The sequence below is a fragment of the Stegostoma tigrinum genome, chromosome 11 (assembly GCF_030684315.1).
Source record: "Stegostoma tigrinum isolate sSteTig4 chromosome 11, sSteTig4.hap1, whole genome shotgun sequence".
Taxonomy (NCBI): domain Eukaryota; kingdom Metazoa; phylum Chordata; class Chondrichthyes; order Orectolobiformes; family Stegostomatidae; genus Stegostoma; species Stegostoma tigrinum.
In genome coordinates this window covers 28,796,884-28,816,832 of record NC_081364.1, presented here as the reverse complement: position 1 = coordinate 28,816,832, position 19,949 = coordinate 28,796,884, and the positions used below count along the sequence as shown (strand labels likewise).

The 19,949-nt window shown below is 39.9% G+C and overlaps 1 protein-coding gene across 6 annotated transcripts in view; it reads left to right on the top strand.

The window, feature by feature from the left end:
- fgd (faciogenital dysplasia) overlaps window positions 1–19,949 on the top strand; it is a 227,545-nt gene that overhangs the window by 108,538 nt on the left and 99,058 nt on the right. For 4 of the 6 annotated variants that reach the window (XM_059649869.1, XM_059649872.1, XM_059649870.1 and 1 more), the window contains exons 2-4: window positions 6,861–7,028; window positions 15,077–15,266; window positions 16,505–17,093. In XM_059649869.1, the coding sequence (XP_059505852.1) occupies window positions 6,861–7,028; window positions 15,077–15,266; window positions 16,505–17,093 (947 nt within the window). The remainder of the gene's footprint in view (window positions 1–6,860; window positions 7,029–15,076; window positions 15,267–16,504; window positions 17,094–19,949) is intronic. The other 2 variants (XM_059649874.1, XM_059649873.1) reach the window with 1 other exon arrangement.

Sequence of the window (19,949 nt, the reverse complement as noted above, 5' to 3'; positions counted from 1 at the left end):
CAGGGGCATTGATCGATTATTTGTGCTAATAACAGAATACAAACAATCTCTGACAGATGATAAAACAGACAAACAACTCACAAACGCTGGGGATAGGGAAAATCTCCATAATCTATTTTTCCTCGCATCCATTTGGCCTCCTAATCTAATATTTATACTTTCCAAACGCCAAAAATTCATAGTGAACAGTCTGAGGATTCCTGTTCTCCACTATGGCTGATAATCCCAAACGATTGACGCAGCCTCTGCAGAATCCAATTTCAAACTAGTTTTTCTCTATTTACTTTAATCTCTGCTTCCAAAGTTTTGTCCTGTGGGCCAGTATCACTAATGAAGTCAAATTCTTGCTGCAAGCCTGTCAATCCCTCTTAGGAAGAGTTGATCCCTGTCCCTCTGCATCTCCTACTGCTAACTTTCTCTGCTGCATCCTTATGCCAGTCTCTTTCTTGTAGTTAGTGCTCTAACTTTTTTATTTAATGCACAGATGCTTCATACGGAAAACTGGAGCTTATAGCGTTTGTACAAGCTGCAGACTGTACAATTTTTGTCCCTTTTTGTTTTTACATTTGTTTGAAGCAGGAAACTGCATTGACCACATTCAAACGATGTGTTGCTCATGAGATTGTGAGTGCATTGTTTAATTCTGCACTTTAGATCTTTATTTTTTCAGAAACGAGACAGTCACATGTTCATTAAAGTTCATAATACAACTTTAGGCTATTTTCAGATGACTTTTCCTGGTTAAGCTGCAAATTGGCACCCTTTTACGTGGTTTAATTCTCATGTAAAAACAACAATCCTCTAATTTGTTCTTCCTCTTTAAAAAGCTATTTTTAATCAAACTGTCAGGTCAGGATACTTTTTTCAATGAATTTTAATAAACTTAACTTTAACACATTGTAATAAAAGTCCATGTGTTTTGAGATGATGCTCTGAGAATGATACCACCAGCTGCTATTTTCAGCCTCCTTCACATACCTGCCCCTGGTAGTAGCTTCATTAGTCAGGACCACTTTTATATTTAGATCACCAGGTCTCTTGTCTGTCACGCTCCACACATTTTCTAGGTTTGCTTTGTGTGTCTGACCTGCCATCGGTTAGTATTCTGGTTAGTCGATACATTGCACAGGAGCCGGTTGCAGCAGCAACTTTCAGAAGATTCTAACTACATTAAAAATAGTATATTTTTCACTTATTGTGAGATGGTCATCTCAAGTTTAAGTCGACAGTCAATTGCAAACAGTACAAAAATACATCAGCCTGATAGAAACTAAATGCAGACATACTCAGTACGAAGTTCAGACTTTGCACAACAATGTGAAAGTATTTGAGCAGTTTAAAATAACTCTGAATTTTCTGTATGGGCTCAGACAATTTGAGATCATTGTGTTAGCATATCTCCAACATTCAGTCTGTGATGTTTGTGCCAGTGCAAAATGATTGCTATCTGAGCTTCTGCACCAAGACAGCTTTGTAAACTGGGTAACTCAGATTCTTATCTCTGTTATGTGCCTTAAACTACATAAGGGAGGTACTCTGACTTTGAACTGTATGTAAAACAGGTTGATTTATCAGTTTTAATATGAAGCCTGCAAAATGCCAACTTGCTTGGTAACTTTTTTTCTAATCAACTTCCTTTTTTGGAAGAAAGGAAAAGTGTAAATGAAGACAACACAAAAGCTGAAATTCTGGAAGGGTTAATCAGCACGAGAAAAAACTGGTTGTGAAGTTAGTGGGATGTATATTGGATGAAGGATATGCAATTGATAAATCTAAACTTTTGTTTTAATCTGAATTGTTTACTTTTATCTGCTGTTTATCATTTTCTGGATTTTCTGATGGCTAGATAACCATTTCTGAAGTGTAGATCTGTGTTTCACGTGGGAAACCTGAGGAGGCCTCGTCATAACAGATTCTGAAAAAATTGTCTGGCAAGTTGAAGATTCTGCTGGGCAATTCCCTTGTGCCTGGAACTCTGAAAATATCTAGTTATTTTGGAAGGTTCTGCTGTAGTTAATCATTACTGAGGAAAGGTTAGATTATAAAGTATCTGGTCTAACTTCTGAATGTTTCCTCATCAAACCCCTAACTCACTTCTCTTCAAACTCAGCTGCACCACCTCCCCCTAGACCCTGATCCAGCACATCCCTTATTTGCCCCGTCCTTCCCCTGCCAAAACCCAACAACCACTTATGCATTTCTGGACGTGACATTGTGCTAACATCAGTTTCCCTCCCATGTCTGTTACGAGCCCACTACATTTACATTCACACTGCCCTTCCCTCCCAAACCCTGGCCCCACACCAAAAGCTGTTGAAACAACCCCTCTTCCCCGTCCAGATTTTCCCGTTCCATCTCTCCGGATGTGCTTTGTTTCAATACTTAGGTCCATTGCCAGATCTGAGTCCCAATGCTTCCCCACTCCATCGCCCAAGTCCAGACCAACATTCAATGCCCTTGAAACCTGATTTCTCTCTTGCCACCACCATACCTGATTTCCCAATTGACATGAGCTACTTCAGTTTCATTTCTGTGTCCTAAATGTTTTAGAGACTGCTAAACTGCACTTCAGGTCATTTTTATCTCTGAAAGAAACCTGCGTGTGCTTTAACCTTAAGACTGATTCTATCTTTTTCATTACTTGTTTCTGTCTCTGTGACCCAGTGTCATTGACTAACATCATGATTCCTTTTAACCATTTTTCCCCCACCTCAGTTTCCATAAACATTGCTTCAATCACCTGAGGGGCAGACAAATGTTAGAGCTCAGAATGAATCTGTCTTCCTTTGTTAACATGTAATATAGAGCTACATATCAAACGTTAAGTTATACATGGCTCTGTTGACTTTAGAACCTAAGGATCCAAACTAGAATATGTTTTCACAAGCCTTTGTCATGTGAAAAAAAATCAGATTCTGTATTAGATTCTAGTGTGTTTCTATAACAATTGACTTAAATTGTATTTTAACCACTGCCACTAGACTTAGTGTAGGTGTAGACACAGGTAAATGGGCTATGCAAATGTACCAAGTTAATGATGTGTACACTGTCGGCACCGAGATTAGCAGTAGGAGTTATTTGAAGAATTTGAACTGTAAACACAAATGTTTAGCTATGTATATTTGCACATGAGAGAGCTAGAATCAGGGAAGAGGCCTGGTTCTGCCATGTTTCCACTACTGCATGGCTTGGCTTGAGAATCCCTAAGATTAAGAAGATTTTAAGAGTAAATTTTGAGAGAATTGTAAAATCTTGAGGGGCCTGAAAGGAATAGATCAGTCGAAATTGTTCCTGTTGGTGGAACGATGGAGAGCCAGAGGAGGCCAACTCAAAATGATTATTCCTTTGCCGTTGATAACATAAGGGGAAACTTTGTACACAGTGAGTGGTTAGGATGCAGTGGAGCAAATAGATTAATTTGAAGCCTTGAAAATAGAATTGGCTAAGTTAACAGAGTCATCAAGTGCACAGCATGGAAACAGATCATTCAACTTGTTCATGCTGACTAAATTTCACAAACTAAGCCGAGCCATGAGGTCACGTTGTAGCTGTACAAAACTCTGGTGCGGCCACACTTGGAGAATTGCATACAGTTCTGGTCGCCGCATGATAAGAAGAATGTGGAAGCATTGGAAAGGGTGCAGAGGAGATTTACCAGGATGTTGCCTGGTATGGAGGGAAGGTCTTATGAGGAAAGGCTGAGGGACTTGAGGAGGCGTGGGACTTAGAGAGAAGGTTAAGAGGTGACTTAATAGAGACATACAAGATGATCAGAGGATTAGATAGGGTGGACGGTGAGAGCCTTTTTCCTTGATGGTCATGGCTAGCATGAGGGGACGTAGCTTTAAATTGAGGGATGACAGATTATAGGACAGATATCAGAGGTAGGTTCTTTACTCAGAGAGTAGTAAGGGCGTGGAATGCCCTGTCTGAAACCGTAGTAGACTTGCCAAGTTTTAAGGGCATTTAAATGGGCAATGGATAAAGATATGGATGATAATGGAACAGTGCCGGTTAGATGGGCCTCAGATTGGTTTCACAGGTCGGTACAACGTCGAGGGCCGAAGGGCCTGTTCTGTGCTGTAATGTTCTGTTCTATGTTCTAGTCCCACTTTCCTGTATTTGATCCATATCCCTTTAAACTTTTCCTATTCATGTACCTGTCCAAATATCTTTTAAATGTTGTCACTGTACCTGCATCTATAGCTTGCCCGGCAGTTCACTCTACATACGAACCCCACACTCTGTGTGGAAAAAATTGCCCCTCAGTTCCCTTTTTGGCCTTTCTCCTCTCACCTTAAAACTATGCCCCCTAGTTTTGAAATCCTCCACCGTCAGAAAACAAAATCTTTGTTATTCCCCTTATAATTTGATAAATCTCTAAGGTCACCCCTGAATGTCACAGGGGGATGGGGGGGTGGTGAATGTATTGGGGCGGAGGGGGAGCAAAACCAAGCTTCTCCTTTATGACTCAACTCATACACAGTCCCAGAAACACCCTGGTAAGTCTTTTCTGAATCCCCTCCAATTTAATAACATCTTTCTTACAGCAGGGCAACCAGAACTGTACACAGTACTCTAATAGTGGCCTCACCAATGTCCTATATACTCTCGACATGGTGTCTCAACTTCTGCAGTCAGTGGTCTAAGCAATGAAGGCAAATACGCTAAATGCCGCCTTTAACCACCCTGTCTCCCTGTGACGCAGCTTTCAAAGAACTCTGTACTTGAACCCCTAGATCTCTCTGTTTGACAACGCTACCCAGGGCCCCTTCCATTAACTGTATAAGTCCTGCCCTTGTTTTACCAAAATGCAATATCTTGCATTTATTGAAACTAAATTCCATCTGCCACTCCTTAGCCTATCAGCCCATTTGATCAAGATCCCTTTGTATCTTACATAACCACCTTCACTGTCAACAGTTTCTGTACAGAGAACATTTGCAGGCCTTTGGGGGAAAACAGCGGAGGAGTCAGACTACGTGAGTTGCTATATGAGAGAACTGGCTTGGACATATCGCTTATCGGCCAAATAGCTTCTTTCTGTGCTGTATAACAATTCTGATTCTGGGGATGAGTCCTGTTCATGCTGCTTGTTAGGATTATATCACTGCAGTTAGGAGCACGGGCAGTAGAAGCTGCAGTGGGCCATTGGCCATTCATTGGATAATAGTTGAACTTCTACCTTAATACCATTTTCCTACTTAATCCTCATATCCCTTGATGTCCTTACTGTCTTGAAAGATATTGCTCTGACTTCATCATATTTGCTGACTAAGCTTCAACAGACCTCTGGGGAAAGAATTCTAAAGATTCAGCAACTTCTCAGTGAAGAAATTCTTCCTCATTGCAGTCTCTACCCTACATTTGAGTCTGCCCTGGTTCTAGACTCAGTTCCACATCTCTGCCACCTAGCCTATGTTCTGTTGATCCATGTAAGGATGGCGTATGTTTGAGATGACCACGTCTTAATCTGATTAACTCCAGAGAACAAAGACACAATCTCTCAATCTTGCGTCATAGGATAATTGCACTATCCCGGGAATCAGTCTGACGAACTTTTCTATGGAAAGTACATTCCTCCTTGGGTAAGGAGACAAGCACTGTATACAATAGTCCCAGTGTGGTCTCCAAGATTCTATACTCTTGCAATAAGACGTCTTTATTCCTGTAGTAAAATCCTAATGCTTTATTTATCCCAAAAGCAAAGTATATCTGCATCATTCAGATTTGTTTGTGTTCTATTGATTTGAAGTAGGGACCATACTGCAAAAGCAAAGTGCTTTAGATGCTGAAAAGCAAAAGCAAAAATAGAAAATACTGGAAATATTCCACAGGTCAGGCAATATTTGTGCAAAGAAAAAGCGTTTACTGTTACAAGTGAGTACCGTAATGCTAATTTCCCAAATCATTGAAGTCAAACAAGAATGATCAATGAAATATTGGATTTAAAAAGAATAGGTATTACTTTCGGCTAGCAGTCACTATTTCACAAACTTTCTTGGTCTCCAGTAGGTCAGATGCACAGGAATTACTGTAAATTACAATGTCAAATTGGCCACTAGGAGTTTCAAGCCCATATGCGCAGTTCTGCAAGAAGGCAGTTCATCATCTCCTTGATTGTAATTACAGATGAATAATAAAAACTGGGTTAGTCCACAATGCACAAACAGATTAAAAGAAGCAACTGTCTTACCATGTTAGATGAACATGTGGCAAAATTGTATAAACTTTTATTTTAAAAAATGCAAACTTAGTCAAATCGAAGTTTGAAAATCTTCCAGTCTGGAGTGAGTAAGCCAACTGACTGTGGTAAAATACATTCATCCCAAAGACATCGTGGACATTGGATTTTGCCACCCTGAAGGTGAGTGCGCTTTCGGCCGAGGGTTCAGATTGGACAGTGAAAGAAGGCGCAGGTTTACGGTTGGATTACATGATGTTCTACACTTGTTATTACCTGAACAGATAATTCTAAAACTGTTCACAACTGCTGTATTCTTCTATCGCATAATATGAGAGACTAAAAAGAATGACTCTGCTTGCCATCTTATTGCCCTCCTCTTGATGGGAAGGACATAAGTTAAAAGCCAAGGCTTTAAGCAAGATAACCAGCTGGGAAACAATGCAACTCACTACACTAATTTCTGCTGCAGCCAATATTAGCTTGAGAAAAGGTTTTTAGCTTTAATCACAATTAATCAATATTTTTAAAATGTTAGGTTGCACTGGTGGTATTAACATAGAATGCTAAAAAGTATAGTTAACTCTTAGTAAAATAAATTTTTTAATACTGTTGATACGTGCAGATAATCTTGTTGAATTGTGTCACTGATTAGAACATAACTTCTCTGTTACAGGTTACTCAAACACTCAATTGCACATCGTAGGCAATTCTGAGACTAGCTCAACTTTAGAGTTAAGAGGTCACCTTCAGTACCTCAGTTCTATACCATGCATTCAGCAACCAGGAAGAAAGCTAACCAACAAATCAAGAGTCAGGGAAGTCACTGCCCAGAAACCTCAAGGTAATTTCCGAATATGAAACAATGAAATTATATTAAGTGGGAAAATAACTTTTGATATTGTGGCAAACAACCTGTTGCATTAAATCATGGTGAATTTGATCATCCTTTTCCTTTGCAGGATTTTGCATATAAAAATCCCAGTGATTGGAATCAAAGAAAATATTGAATTAGAGTTTAAGATAAATCTTAAAATCTATTTGGTTTCAGAAGTAAAATTGATGCTGCGGATATATATAATTGTTTACGCTTAAATGCAGATGGGAGTTAGGTCAATGTACCATTTAGAAAAGTCAAATCAGCAACGTTGTGAATGCAGTGGAGTTTGATTTTGGATGTATTTTGTTGATTAATAATATAGTTTAGTGTGAATTTCCTGCCCACCTTTTCATTGAAATTTTGCTATCATAGCATTTTCTCTCATGTCCTTTAACTAGAGTAGCTGCAAAATGTAGATATCGCAATACCTTTGTTCAGCTGTGAACACAAACTTAGAAAAGGGTGGCTGCCCAGGTGTTAACCAAATTCCTATGTGCATTGGTTTCACCAAAACTTTGGCTTCTATTTGCAAATAGACTACTGCCTGTTCCAAATCTGTGCATGTGTCAAGTTTCATGGCACTTCTATAATTTGAATTCATAATCTCTCCACCAGTTACACACTGTTGAAGGAGATTCATCAGTCTCTAATTCTTTTTGAACATGGAACTAGATGTATTCCCCAGGGTCCAGCCTGATGTGGTGTTTCAGAGAATCTATAACTATTCCTACATGCAAGTTGCTCAATCTTTAAGTGTAAAGGATGAGAACTGGGCAGTCGTGACCTCAAGGTGCATTTCACCTTATCCACACCACTTAAATACATTCTTTCACTGCCAGCAGTGCTCTTTGCAACCAGAGTATTAAAGGCTGCCACCCAGATGTAATTACAGTAGATGCTGGCAGAGGACTGGGATGGGTGGGGCAATGATGATGGAAAGTGTATGTGTGCCACTGATGCTGTTTGTGCTGATAGTTAGATAATTCAGTTGGTGAAGAGGTGTAGTAGTATGATGGTGGTTTGCAAGGCTGGAAAGTGTTAGAAGTTAATGATAATCCTCATTTGGGTACTTAAATTGTTGGTTGACTTATGGAGTTTTTTGCTGCTTGTAATGAGAAGTTCTGGTTGATGGAATTATGGATTGCGCTGATGCACAATGGGAGAGCATTGAGATTATGCTAAGTGTTGGGGAAGCATTTAGCATCTAATATATAGCATTCTTTTGGAATTTGTATTCAGGCCTTTAGGCCTGTCCAAATACAATCACCTAGCCTTATAGACATCATTGGTTATGTAAGGACAGGTCCAAATAGGATCACTTCCACAATCTGAAAATAGAGATATTCTGATAGTCTGACCACTATTATCCTGAGTGTCCTCCCACCATCATCTAATGGCTAACATTGCACTTAGCTCATTCCATTATTATTCATTTAATCATAGTCAGAGAATCCCTTGCAATAGCTTCTGTTTCTGCTCTCGCACCATGACTTCTGATGCCCTCTAAGGACCTATCCTTGACCACCACCTACTGTTAATCAGCAGCATCACTAAGTGCCCAGCACACATTCTCACGTGTACACTGATGGCTGTACCTCACTTTGGCCTTTCTCTGCTCCTTCACTGTACGTAAACTGTTAGATTGCTTAAAAAAAACAAAAGAAATGTGGATGCTGTAAATCAGGAACAAAAACACAGTTGCTGGAGAAGCTCAGCAGGTCTGGCAACATCTGTGGAGGGAAAATTACTTGTCTGACATGGACACTGGATGAGTAGAATTTTCCTGCAATTCAGTATATTACTGGGAACTAAGATAATAAAATGTGAGGCTGGATGAACACAGCAGGCCAAGCAGCATCTCAGGAGCACAAAAGCTGACGTTTCGGGCCTAGACCCTTCATCAGAGGGAGGGAGGAGGGTAACTTCTTCAGGTTAGGCATCCCTGGAAGAGGCTTCGCAGTGAGGTTAAAATAGTATCAGAGATAATGGGAACTGCAGATGCTGGAGATTCCAAGATAATAAAATGTGAGGCTGGATGAACACAGCAGGCCAAGCAGCATCTCAGGAGCACAAAAGCTGACGTTTCGGGCCTAGACCCTCTCTCTATTACTGGGAACTAAAAGCTTTGTCTTTCAGTTCCCATTCCTTAGCTACCAACTCAATTCCTCTCCCTAGCACTTGTCTGAGGCTGAGCCAGAGAATTCATGACCGTGGTTTTATAGTTGACCAAGATGACCTTCCAAGCATATGTCTGTGCTATTATTGAGACTGTGTGTCTGTTTTGACCTGCATATTATCCTCTACCTCTGCTCATTTGCTGCTGAAATCAACACTCCTTCTCTTGCTTCTAGTCTTGATTATTCCAGTGCTTTTCTGACTGGCCTTCCACATTGTACCCTTGATAAACATATGGCAGTTGAAGAAACTGCCCATGCTCAAACTGACTGGGAGACATTTGTGGTAATGTCAATGGACTAGTCATCCAAATATTCAGGCTAATGGTCCAGCTCGAAAGAGTTCATATTCCACCATGGTAGCTAGTGAAATTTAAATTCAGTTAAAGCTAGTCTCAGTAATGGCAACTATAAGGGATAATTGTCAAAAAAAAAGCCTTTCTGGTTCACTGATGTCCTTTTAGGGAAGGAAATCTGCCATCCTTGCTTGATCTGCTCTACATGTAACTCCAGACCCACAGCAATTTGGTGGATTCTTCACTACCCTGTGAAATGATCTAGCAAGTCACTGAATTGAAGGGCAGTTAGGGATGGGGAAATGCCAGTGATACCCACAAAAGGAATTAGTCCTCAATACCCATCACTCCCGTGCTTGGTTGACTCCATTAGCTTCTGGTTTATCAACACTTCAATTTTAAAATTCTCATACTTTTGCTTTCCAAATTTGCCAATTGCCTTTCCTTTCCCTATCCCTTCATACTCCAAACCTGTAACTCCCAGCTCTCAACTCTTCCAAATCTGGTTTCTTGAGTATTCCTGATATTTAACCACTGCAGGATTACTGAGCTTGCAGTTAGCTGTCAAGACCTAAGCACGAGAATTCATTACAAAATCCACCTTGTTTCTTTATTTCCATCTCGCACTTTGAGATGATCCTCTTTTGGTCTTCTGTACTCATCTGCTTCTGTGACTTGATGTCAGATTTTGCTTTGTAACATTCTTGTGAAATACCTTTTTAAAGTTTTGATTGTTTAGGTAGGGCTAAGCCGATGAAATGCTGTTCACTTTACTGACATTGTGGGACTTTTCCCTAACTTGTAATATAATTGATGTCCTGAGGAGCCAACACAGCTTATATATAGATTCTGAGGAATGTGGAGTGAGTAACTTGCGCCTCAACTCCCCAAATCCTGCCCAACATTTAAGACAAAGCAGCCTTGCTTGGTATTCCATCCATCACCTGAAATATTCAGCCCCTCCACTACTAACGAAAAGTCATGACGTGGAGATGCTGGTGTTGGATTGGGGTGAAAAAGGTCAGAATTCACATGACACAAGGTTACAGTCCAGGTTTATTGGAAAGCTCAAGCTTTCAACCTCACTCCTCCTTCGGGTGTTAGTGAGAGAGGTAGTATCAGATGCAGAATTTATAAGTAAAAGATCAAAGGTTCATTGATGAGGATGTACTAAACAGACCTAAGATGCTGTTAAATCTTTAACCAGTTGGAAGGTTTTACTTGATTAATATGTATATGTAAATACCTGAATTCCTTTCAGGTCACTGTCCAAGAAAACTAAAGGTTATATCAGTGTAAGAAGAGGCGAGATTTTAAATCAGACAATGCATGTTAGGTGTGAGGCCTTGTTTCGAAGCTGTTTGTGTTTTGGTTTGGAGTCGGACTGGTTGTATTTCTAAAGTGGGCATTTATAAAATGCCATGTTGCCTGTCTGTCTGTCTGTGGTGTGGTGGAGACCCCTGTAGAGCGACATGAACCCAAGATCCCATTTGAGGCTGGCCTTATGGATACTGAGCTTGGCTATCAGCCTTGCTCAGTTGTGTATCCTGAAGTCTGCCTTGGAGGATATTTACCCAAAGATCCGAGGCTGAAAGTCCTTGACCCTGCAGTGTTCCCCCACTGGGAGGGAGCATCCCTGTTTGGGGATTGTTGTGCAGTGTCCATTCACCCGTTGTCATAGGGTCTGCATGGTTTTGTCAATGTACCATGCCTCAGGGCATCCTTGCCTGCAGCGTGTGAAATAGACAACGTTGGCCAAGTCACGAGTACCTGCCGTGCATGTTATGGGTGGTGTTCCCACGTGTGGTATTATTACTGTCAATGATCTGACATGTCTTGCAGACGTTACCATGACAGGGTTATATAGTGTTGTGATCAATGTTATCCTGAAGGCTGGATGGTTTGCTTAAGGTTTGCAGTTGTTTGAAGGTGAGAAGGCGGTGTGGGAAAGATCTTGACAAAGTGACTTGAAAGGAATTTGGGGATTTACATATGCTTATTAATCAATTAAAGCCTTGTAACTCAGTACAGATTTAACAGTATCTTAGGTTTGTTTAGTACATCCTCATTGATGGTGTGAGCCTTTGATCTTTTACTTATAAATTCTGTGTCTGATACTACCTCTCTCTAACACCCTGAGGGAGGAGTGAGGCTGTGAAAGCTTGTGTTTTCAAATAAACCGGTTAAACTGTAACCTGATGCCGTGTGATTTCTGACCTTGACCAACAAAAGGTGGTAGCAGTGTGTAGCATTTGCAAGATGCACTACAATAACTTATCAAGTTTCCTTTTGACAATCCACAACCTCTGCCACTTAGAAAAACAAGGACAGCTGATACAAGGGAACACTGCCATTGCAAGCATGTCCATCATGGGCCTTCTGCAGTGCCACAATGATGCCACCCGAAGGTTGCAGGAACAGCAACTCATATTCTGCTTGGGAACCCTGCAGCCCAATGGTATCAATGTGGACTTCACCAGTTTCAAAATCTCCCCTTCCCCCACCGCATCCCTAAACCAGCCCAGTTCGTCCCCTCCCCCCACTGCACCACACAACCAGCCCAGCTCTTCCCCTCCACCCACTGCATCCCAAAACCAGCCCAACCTGTCTCTGCCTCCCTAACCTGTTCTTCCTCTCACCCATCCCTTCCTCCCACCCCAAGCCGCACCCCCATCTACCTACTAACCTCATCCCACCTCCTTGACCTGTCCGTCTTCCCTGGACTGACCTATCCCCTCCCTACCTCCCCACCTATACCCTCTCCACCTATCTTCTTTTCTCTCCATCTTCGGTCCGCCTCCCCCTCTCTCCCTATTTATTCCAGAACCCTCATCCCATCCACCTCTCTGATGAAGGGTCTAGGCCCGAAACATCAGCTTTTGTGCTCCTGAGATGCTGCTTGGCCTGCTGTGCTCATCCAGCCTCACATTTTATTATCTTCTTTCCAAGCCACCCTAGTTTGGAATTGTATTCTGTACCTTCATTGCCACTGGGTCAAAATCCTGGAACTGCTTCCTAGCAGCATTGCAGATGTGCCTGGAGGTGACTCATCCTCCTCACCACCATCCTCTTTAAGATAATTAGAGAAACAAGTTATGCCCGCAACCACTGGATTAGTTAATAAGTGCTTCATGCATTAGGCAGGCTACAGAAAACAAGGATCGCATTATTTGGCTCTTGTATACAATTTGACACAGTACGGATACTTTGTAATGTTGATGGTAAACAAATGTCAAATGTTTAACACTGTCCTGTCCTCTTGCCAATTGATATGAACTCATATTTTGGGCTAATGCTGAACAGTCAGGCGATACGCACTTAGTTTGATCTTGCTGAGTTAATATAGCTCGCCCTCATTTAACACTCCTAATGTTGCTAACAAAAGGCTTGTTAAAGGAAAATGTGCTAATGAAAATTGCTTTCCCGTAAGACTTTCGGGATAACTTAGGCCCTGATGACAAAGATTTTGAATTTGATTCCTGTTGGTACCTTGAGCCAAACTGGCCCAAAAAAATGTTCTAACTTATGAGCCCATTACTTTATTTCCACTTGGCTCCGATTTGCCACCTCCATCCAGTAATCCTCTTGCTCATTATATGGATTCTGAAGAGATGAGTGGGAAAATTTGGGTTAAGAGAGTGAGAAGGTGCAAATGGAAGGATGCGCGAGGAATGTGGTGTGGAGGAGCGTTGAGGAAAGTAAGTGACAAATGGATGGGAGCGAGAGGCTGGGGTAAAGCAGTGAGCCAACCAGCAGCTGGTTTCTTCCAAAAAAAAGGCATGCTTGGTTATTGCAACAGTATTCAGGCACTTCACTAATTTACAAACTCTCTTAAAATAAAGCATGTTTAGTTCCTACTATTTCTGAAATATGTTTAGAAGACTATTTAAACCAGAATACCCGTACTGATGTTAGAATGATACTAATTCAGGCGCATTTACCCTGACAAATTTGCTATGGTGTCCGTTAATAATATTGGTCTTGATGGTTTCATTTACCTATTCCAGTTTGAAGTATTTCACTGGATTTTTGAAACTGATATAAAATATTTGCATTTCAGGAGAATAATTGAATAAAATAAGGTCTGGCATTTAGACAAAGATTACAGATAATATGGATCCAGTTAAGACTCGATTGATTTGAGTAGAAATGAAATTTGCCAAACATTGGCGTTCTTGGTGACCATTCCCTGTAATGAGGTACTAATTTGCATATGGTTGGGTTATAGTTAAAGAACTGAGCCTTATCTAATTATATACTAATATTGATCATTGGTGATTATTCTTGTAACATGAGTAGGCTTAGAAGATTTTTTAAAAATTTCAATAGATCTAAATATAACCACATTATGCATTAATTTCCATCACTTTGTATTTAGCTGGAGGCATAAAGCAGCAGTCATCCATTGTTCTGTCATTTATCTGTGTCTCTTCTTTCTAGGACACTCTTTCCATTGCCTCCTCCCCTTCTGAGTAATACCACTTCTGAATCTTTTTACTGATTTATTTGTTGATCAACATTGATTGTCTGGATCACAAAGTGTGATTTTTAAATTAAATCCTAGTTAAAGTTTTGAATTTGGACAGTCAAGTCATCAAAAATGTGCAATTTTGAAAGTAATTTTTAAGTTTGCTTCTTAACGCCAGCCGATGTGACTTCTGGTCTATTTAAATTAGATTCATAAACTTTGCGTGATATTGCTTTAAGATACAATTGCCTTCATCTTTTCAGAGCCCAATTTTAACAGTGCTTCAAATTTAAATGTTACTATGGTGACTGCTTATGTAAATATTTTCATACTGCTCATGTGAAAATATGCATAAGCAACATTAAATAGGAAAATACTTCAGGCTGATGTTTGCTTCTGTTTTTGCCAATTTAACAGATGGCCCAGTACTTAATTGGATGTGTTGAGCATAACTAATAGCTTTGAATTGAGTACTTTGCTTCTGAGAAGATCTACCAGACTAAGAAAGAGGAAGGAAGCTGTGGAGAAGTTGAACATAGCCGTAGAAAGACATGAGTTCAGTACAATATTTGCTCTACTGCAAAATTAGAAAGTGTGCAGTAACACAATAATATTCTGTTAATACACAGAAAAGATTGGTGCTTTCATCCACTGCCATGAATATAACTGTTTGATTCAAGTGAATTATTTGACATTGTTTTCACCTTGGGTATTGCAGTGCCTTTACTTACGGTTGTAAAAACCACATTTTTTTTTAGTCATTTTCAGCACTTCCTGTTCGAACAACAAGGAAGCGCAAGTCCAACATTGAAACATTTGATGTCGTACGAAATGCCTTTAAATGACAGGTTAAAAATGGAGTATAGTAATGAGATGTTTCACCATATGTATACTTAGAATCCTATAGGTTGTGGCTTTCAGTGTGTGTAATGGGATCTTCCAGAGTAAAGCAGAAACCTGGAATGTCTTAAATCAAACTTGCTGATCTGTTGGAGACAAGAAATGATTTTTGAAGATGCCAGTTGAATTGTGAAGAAGAACTTTATTAAATAATTCTCCGTATTCTTACATTAGTACCTCCTAAACCTGCCTATCTTCAAGCCTTGTGTCAAGAAGCACCATTTCAGCTGATTCCACCAGCTCCATCAAGGCCTTTGCCAGCTGACCCTAAGCTAACCAAGAGCTCCTGTTCAGAGGCTGAGAGTAAAGAATCACCGGCATTGTCTTGTGTCTCCTCACTTATTGAGAAATTTGAAAGTGTCAGGTAAGTCTTTCTGTCTGCCTACTTAAAAGTGCTATCTTGCCGAGTTTTAAACATGCTGTTGAGTCCTCCTTGGATAATGTTTCTGAGCCTGTACGTTTTTCTGTCACTTTATTGCAGCAAGTGAGGGTGGCAGGTAGTTCTCAACACTAATGCTGAGTTCTTTAAGTTCTCAGCAAAATACCTAAGTTACATCTTTTAATATAATGACTTTTAGATTACAAATCATTTTAAAAAATTTTCTGAAGATTGGAAATAGCAATCTTTGTAAACTTGTTGCCCTGTTTTAATAAAAAAAAGGGCAATCTTCAAGTAATTTGCTAAAATATTGACTTCAGGTTTCTAAAACGTTATTTTTCTCCATGTCCACAAACCAAGTTGTACTGTCTATTGTGCACAGAAAGCATTTGTCCTTCAACTGAATCAGCTTTCAGCTACACACAATGCTAAATTAGAGTTTTTCTCTTGCCAGTACAGCTGTGTAACTAGGGGTTCTTGAAATGGTTCTTCCAGATAACAGCATCTTTGGGCCTCAAGTATTAATGTTATTTCCTTCTATCAAAGTACTCATTGTATATTATTAAACATTTGCATTTTTAAAGGCGTAACCAATGCAGGAAACCGAACACTGATTTGATACCTAATTTTTGATTGTCTCATGCCCGAATACAACTGGATCAATCAGAATTTATCAGTTGGTTAAAATGGCTGTGTCCAACCTCTGGTTCCAGAGATGATGTACAGAAATTAGATTAAACTGCCCCAGGGTTTTATCTACTCTTTAAATCCAAGAATAATACTGAAATTAATAATGTCCTCCAGAAGCTTGGTGTTAGCCAGATGTACCAATAATGTTAAACATTATCGCTTAATTTCGAGAAAAGATATTGTTTCTTCGACATATCTTTTACCTCTTGTAAATCATGGATGCCGATGTAGTTGATGTATATATTGTTTACAAATCCAAAAATAATAATTTTTAAAATTTTAATGGGAATATAAACTGATATAGACATGAAGGGCTGAATTGGCCTCTTGTAGTATAAGCTTTTTTGTTACTAAAATGAATTTCTATAAACAGAAAATTTTCCCCTAGTCGCTGTCTGGTCCACTGAATATTTCCACCATTTTCTATTCATATTTCACACCTTCAGTATCTAATATTTTTGCCTTTGTGTTCAGTTTAATGGTACTTGTTCAAGTTAATTGTATCTATGTGAAATGCCAATGTGTTGCTGCAGGCAGCTGAGTCCAGAATTCACCAAAAGAAATCAGCTGATTTTATCCCTGAAAATGGAACGGTCTCAGGATTCCTCTGAGTGTGCAGCATCTGACAGTGAATTGGAACCTGCAGGAGATTCAGCTGAGGGTTCAACAGAAAAAACTGAATCCAATGAAACAGAAATTGGTGTGGAAGTGATGGAACACGCCAATGAGGGCAGTGTTACAATGACAGACAGTAATGTAAAAGACAATGACTGTACAAGCATAGCCAGGACTCCAGAGGCAAGAGCTGCAGCTGAAGTTGGTGAGTCTACTCTGGAGCACAGTGCGAATGGCAAAATACCCAACAGAGACAGTGGCATTGACAGTCCTTCATGTAGTGGGGAAGGTGAAGTTTTTCCTAATGAAGAAAGCGCAGAGGAAACAAAGAATGTCAGTTCTATGGAAAATGGAAATGATTTGGAGATCAAGCCTGGTGATGTTTCTGAATTACAACAAAAGAGAGATTCCACTCAGGAAGATGATGATAGTGATATGGATGAAGGCAGCAGTGAAGAAAATGAACCAGCAGAAGTGTCTAAGATTGAACAGTCAGAAACCATCAAGGTAAGCTGTTACTTTCAGAGATTTTAATCAAACGCATGCACCAAAAGCACTAATTGGTAGAAGGAGAGGCGATGGCTGAGTGGTACTGTCACCGGACTGTTAATCCAGAGATCCAGGTAGTGTTCTGGGGACATAAGTTCAAATCCCGTCATGGTAGATGGTGGAATTTGTATTCAATAAAAATCTGGAATGAGAGTCTAATAATGACCATGAAATCATTGTGGAGTGTTGGGAGAAACCCATCTGCTTACTAATGGCTTTTAGGGAAGGAAACTGCCGTCCTTACCTGCTCTGGCGTATAAATGACTCCACACCCACAGCAATGTGGTTGATTCTTAAATGCCTTCTGGGATGGGCAATAAATGCTGGCCTAGCCAGCAATGCCTTCATCCTGTGAATTTCATGGGCAATGCAGTTTGTGGTGTAATATTTCAATTTTTTTTCTTTTATGAACTTGTCTGCAATCACAATTAACCCATGCAGGAAGCATTATTTGAAGTCAACAGATAGTCATAAATTCTCCTGCAGTGATCAAAGAGAAAATAATGAAGCAAATTTTCTGGAGTTGGTTACTCCATATGCCTGCAATAGTTTGCTTTCTGCATGCAAATATGATTTTTACCTTGAAAATAATGAATAATAGGGTTTGCAAATAGTGTGGTGAGAAAATGTAGCTGCCTCATTAAGTTTTTCCCTCCAACTTCTTACCTCTTGTATTTCTCTTCTGGATTTTGAGACATCAGTGTTGCAGTCGCTAGTCACTCTGGGACATACCACAAATGATCCACATGCTGGGACCTTCCTAATATGACATGCACCATCCAACAACACCCCCATTCACTTGCTTACTGAGATGCAACAGAGGTGTAAACATGACAAACTTAGAAATGCATAACAGCTGAAGGCCCAAATGAAATTTAATGGTGCATGAATAGATATGACTAATATTGAATGAAAAATATAACTTCATCCAGGATCAAGAAATAGTGATCAGCAATCTATCTGCCCGTATGACTCGTGAACACAGATTTTCATTGCTCTTGGAGGCATGTGACAATAAATCAAATCAAGGACAAGGAGCAGAAGAATTATAGAAATCAATGAAGAGACCAAAAATAACAAGAACTAAAGATGTATGATAAACCTGGAATTTTGTCATGTGTATTTGCAGTGTATTACCCTCTGCGTGTAAGGATCAAAAGTTGGTAAATAAATGCACATGTCCATTGCAGTTTTTAAAAGATTTTAGCCAAACTTGTGGATATTATTGGTGTTTTGTAATGTTTCTACAATCGTAGTGGAGAAGTGGGAGAGAATACTACATGCACACAAATGTATAAACATCAGTGAAGGGGAGACGCTTAGATATTCATGTTTGATTGATTTATTGTCACATGTACCAAAGTACAATGTGAAAACCTTTGTGAGCAGTCCAGGTGAATCATAGTAAGCAAGAATGTATAGATCAAAAAGACTCGGACAGAGGCATACAGGTTACATTGCACAAGGTGTGTGCTAGGTGAGATCAACGTTAGCGAGATCAACATTATTTGAGGCTGGAGATTGCATTCATCTGTTTAATAACAGCCTGGAAGAAGCTGTTCCTGAACTGCTTGTGTGTCTATTCAGGCTTCTGTATCTTCTGCTTGATGGAAGAGATTGTAGAAGATCATCACCAGGTTATGCTGAGGAACTCTCCACCCTCTCAGCCTCAGTTTCATTGATGTAGATGGAGACGTGTCCTCCTCCTTTCTTTCTGAAGTCAATGATCAGTTCTTTAGTTTTGTCAAGGTTGTTTTCATTGCACCACATCACCAAGCCCTCTTCCTCCCTTCTGTATTTTGACTTGTCATTGTTAGATACCTGTCCCACGACGGTGGTGTCATCAGCGAACTTACAGATGACAATCATTTGAAATTTGGCTGCACAGTCGTGTGCATACAGGGAGTACAATGCGGGGTTGAGGACTCATCTTTGGGGGCTCCAATGTTGTATGTAGTTAGGAAATAAATTATTGTGACTGACATAATGGAATTCAAGTTTGATAGATCTCCGGGGCTAGTTGGGTTTCTACTTAAGAATATTGAAGCAAATGGAAAAGATGATTTGAAACGTATCAGTTAGAAACTTCTACAGCTTACTAGATTCTGGATATGTTCACAGATGGTCAGTTTTCTAATTGACCATGCATTTTTGAATAACTATGTACAATCAGCTGCAGGTTTACAATAAATAGTGGGAAAAATATATTGGAATCTGTTATCACAGAACTGGAGTTGTCTATTTGCCCCGTAAAGCCAGTCATACCATTGAAGATTATGGCTCATTGACCTCAAGTCCACTGGACAACACTATCCCAGATCCTTAATTCCCTCATTACTATTGCCTTGAATATACTTAACTGAGCATCTGTAGCTTTTTAGGGGAGGTGTCTGAGATGTAAAATTCTTCAAGTGAAAACATTTTTCACGTCTCAGTTATTAATGGGTGACCACTTATTCTGAGACCTTGATTCTTTGTTCTACTTTCTGAGTTGGGAAAACACGTTCTTAGCAAGTGTTAGTCGTTTCTTAGCACACATTTCAATGAGATCACTTATCATCCATCTAAATTTGAGAAAATATACATCTAGGCTACTCAATTGCTCCTCATACAACAGTTTCTTCATTGCAGGAGGGATCTGCTGAGCCTTCATCGTGTTCCTCCTTGGATGACTATGATTTTCCATAGGTAGGGAGACCAAAAGAGGAAACTGAACTGAATTTTTCGAGAACTACAAGAGTTAGAGATAGGAGAGGGGGTTTCAAAACATTGTTAGGGTAGGTCTGGTGTTTGTCTGTGGCAGAAGCATCGAGG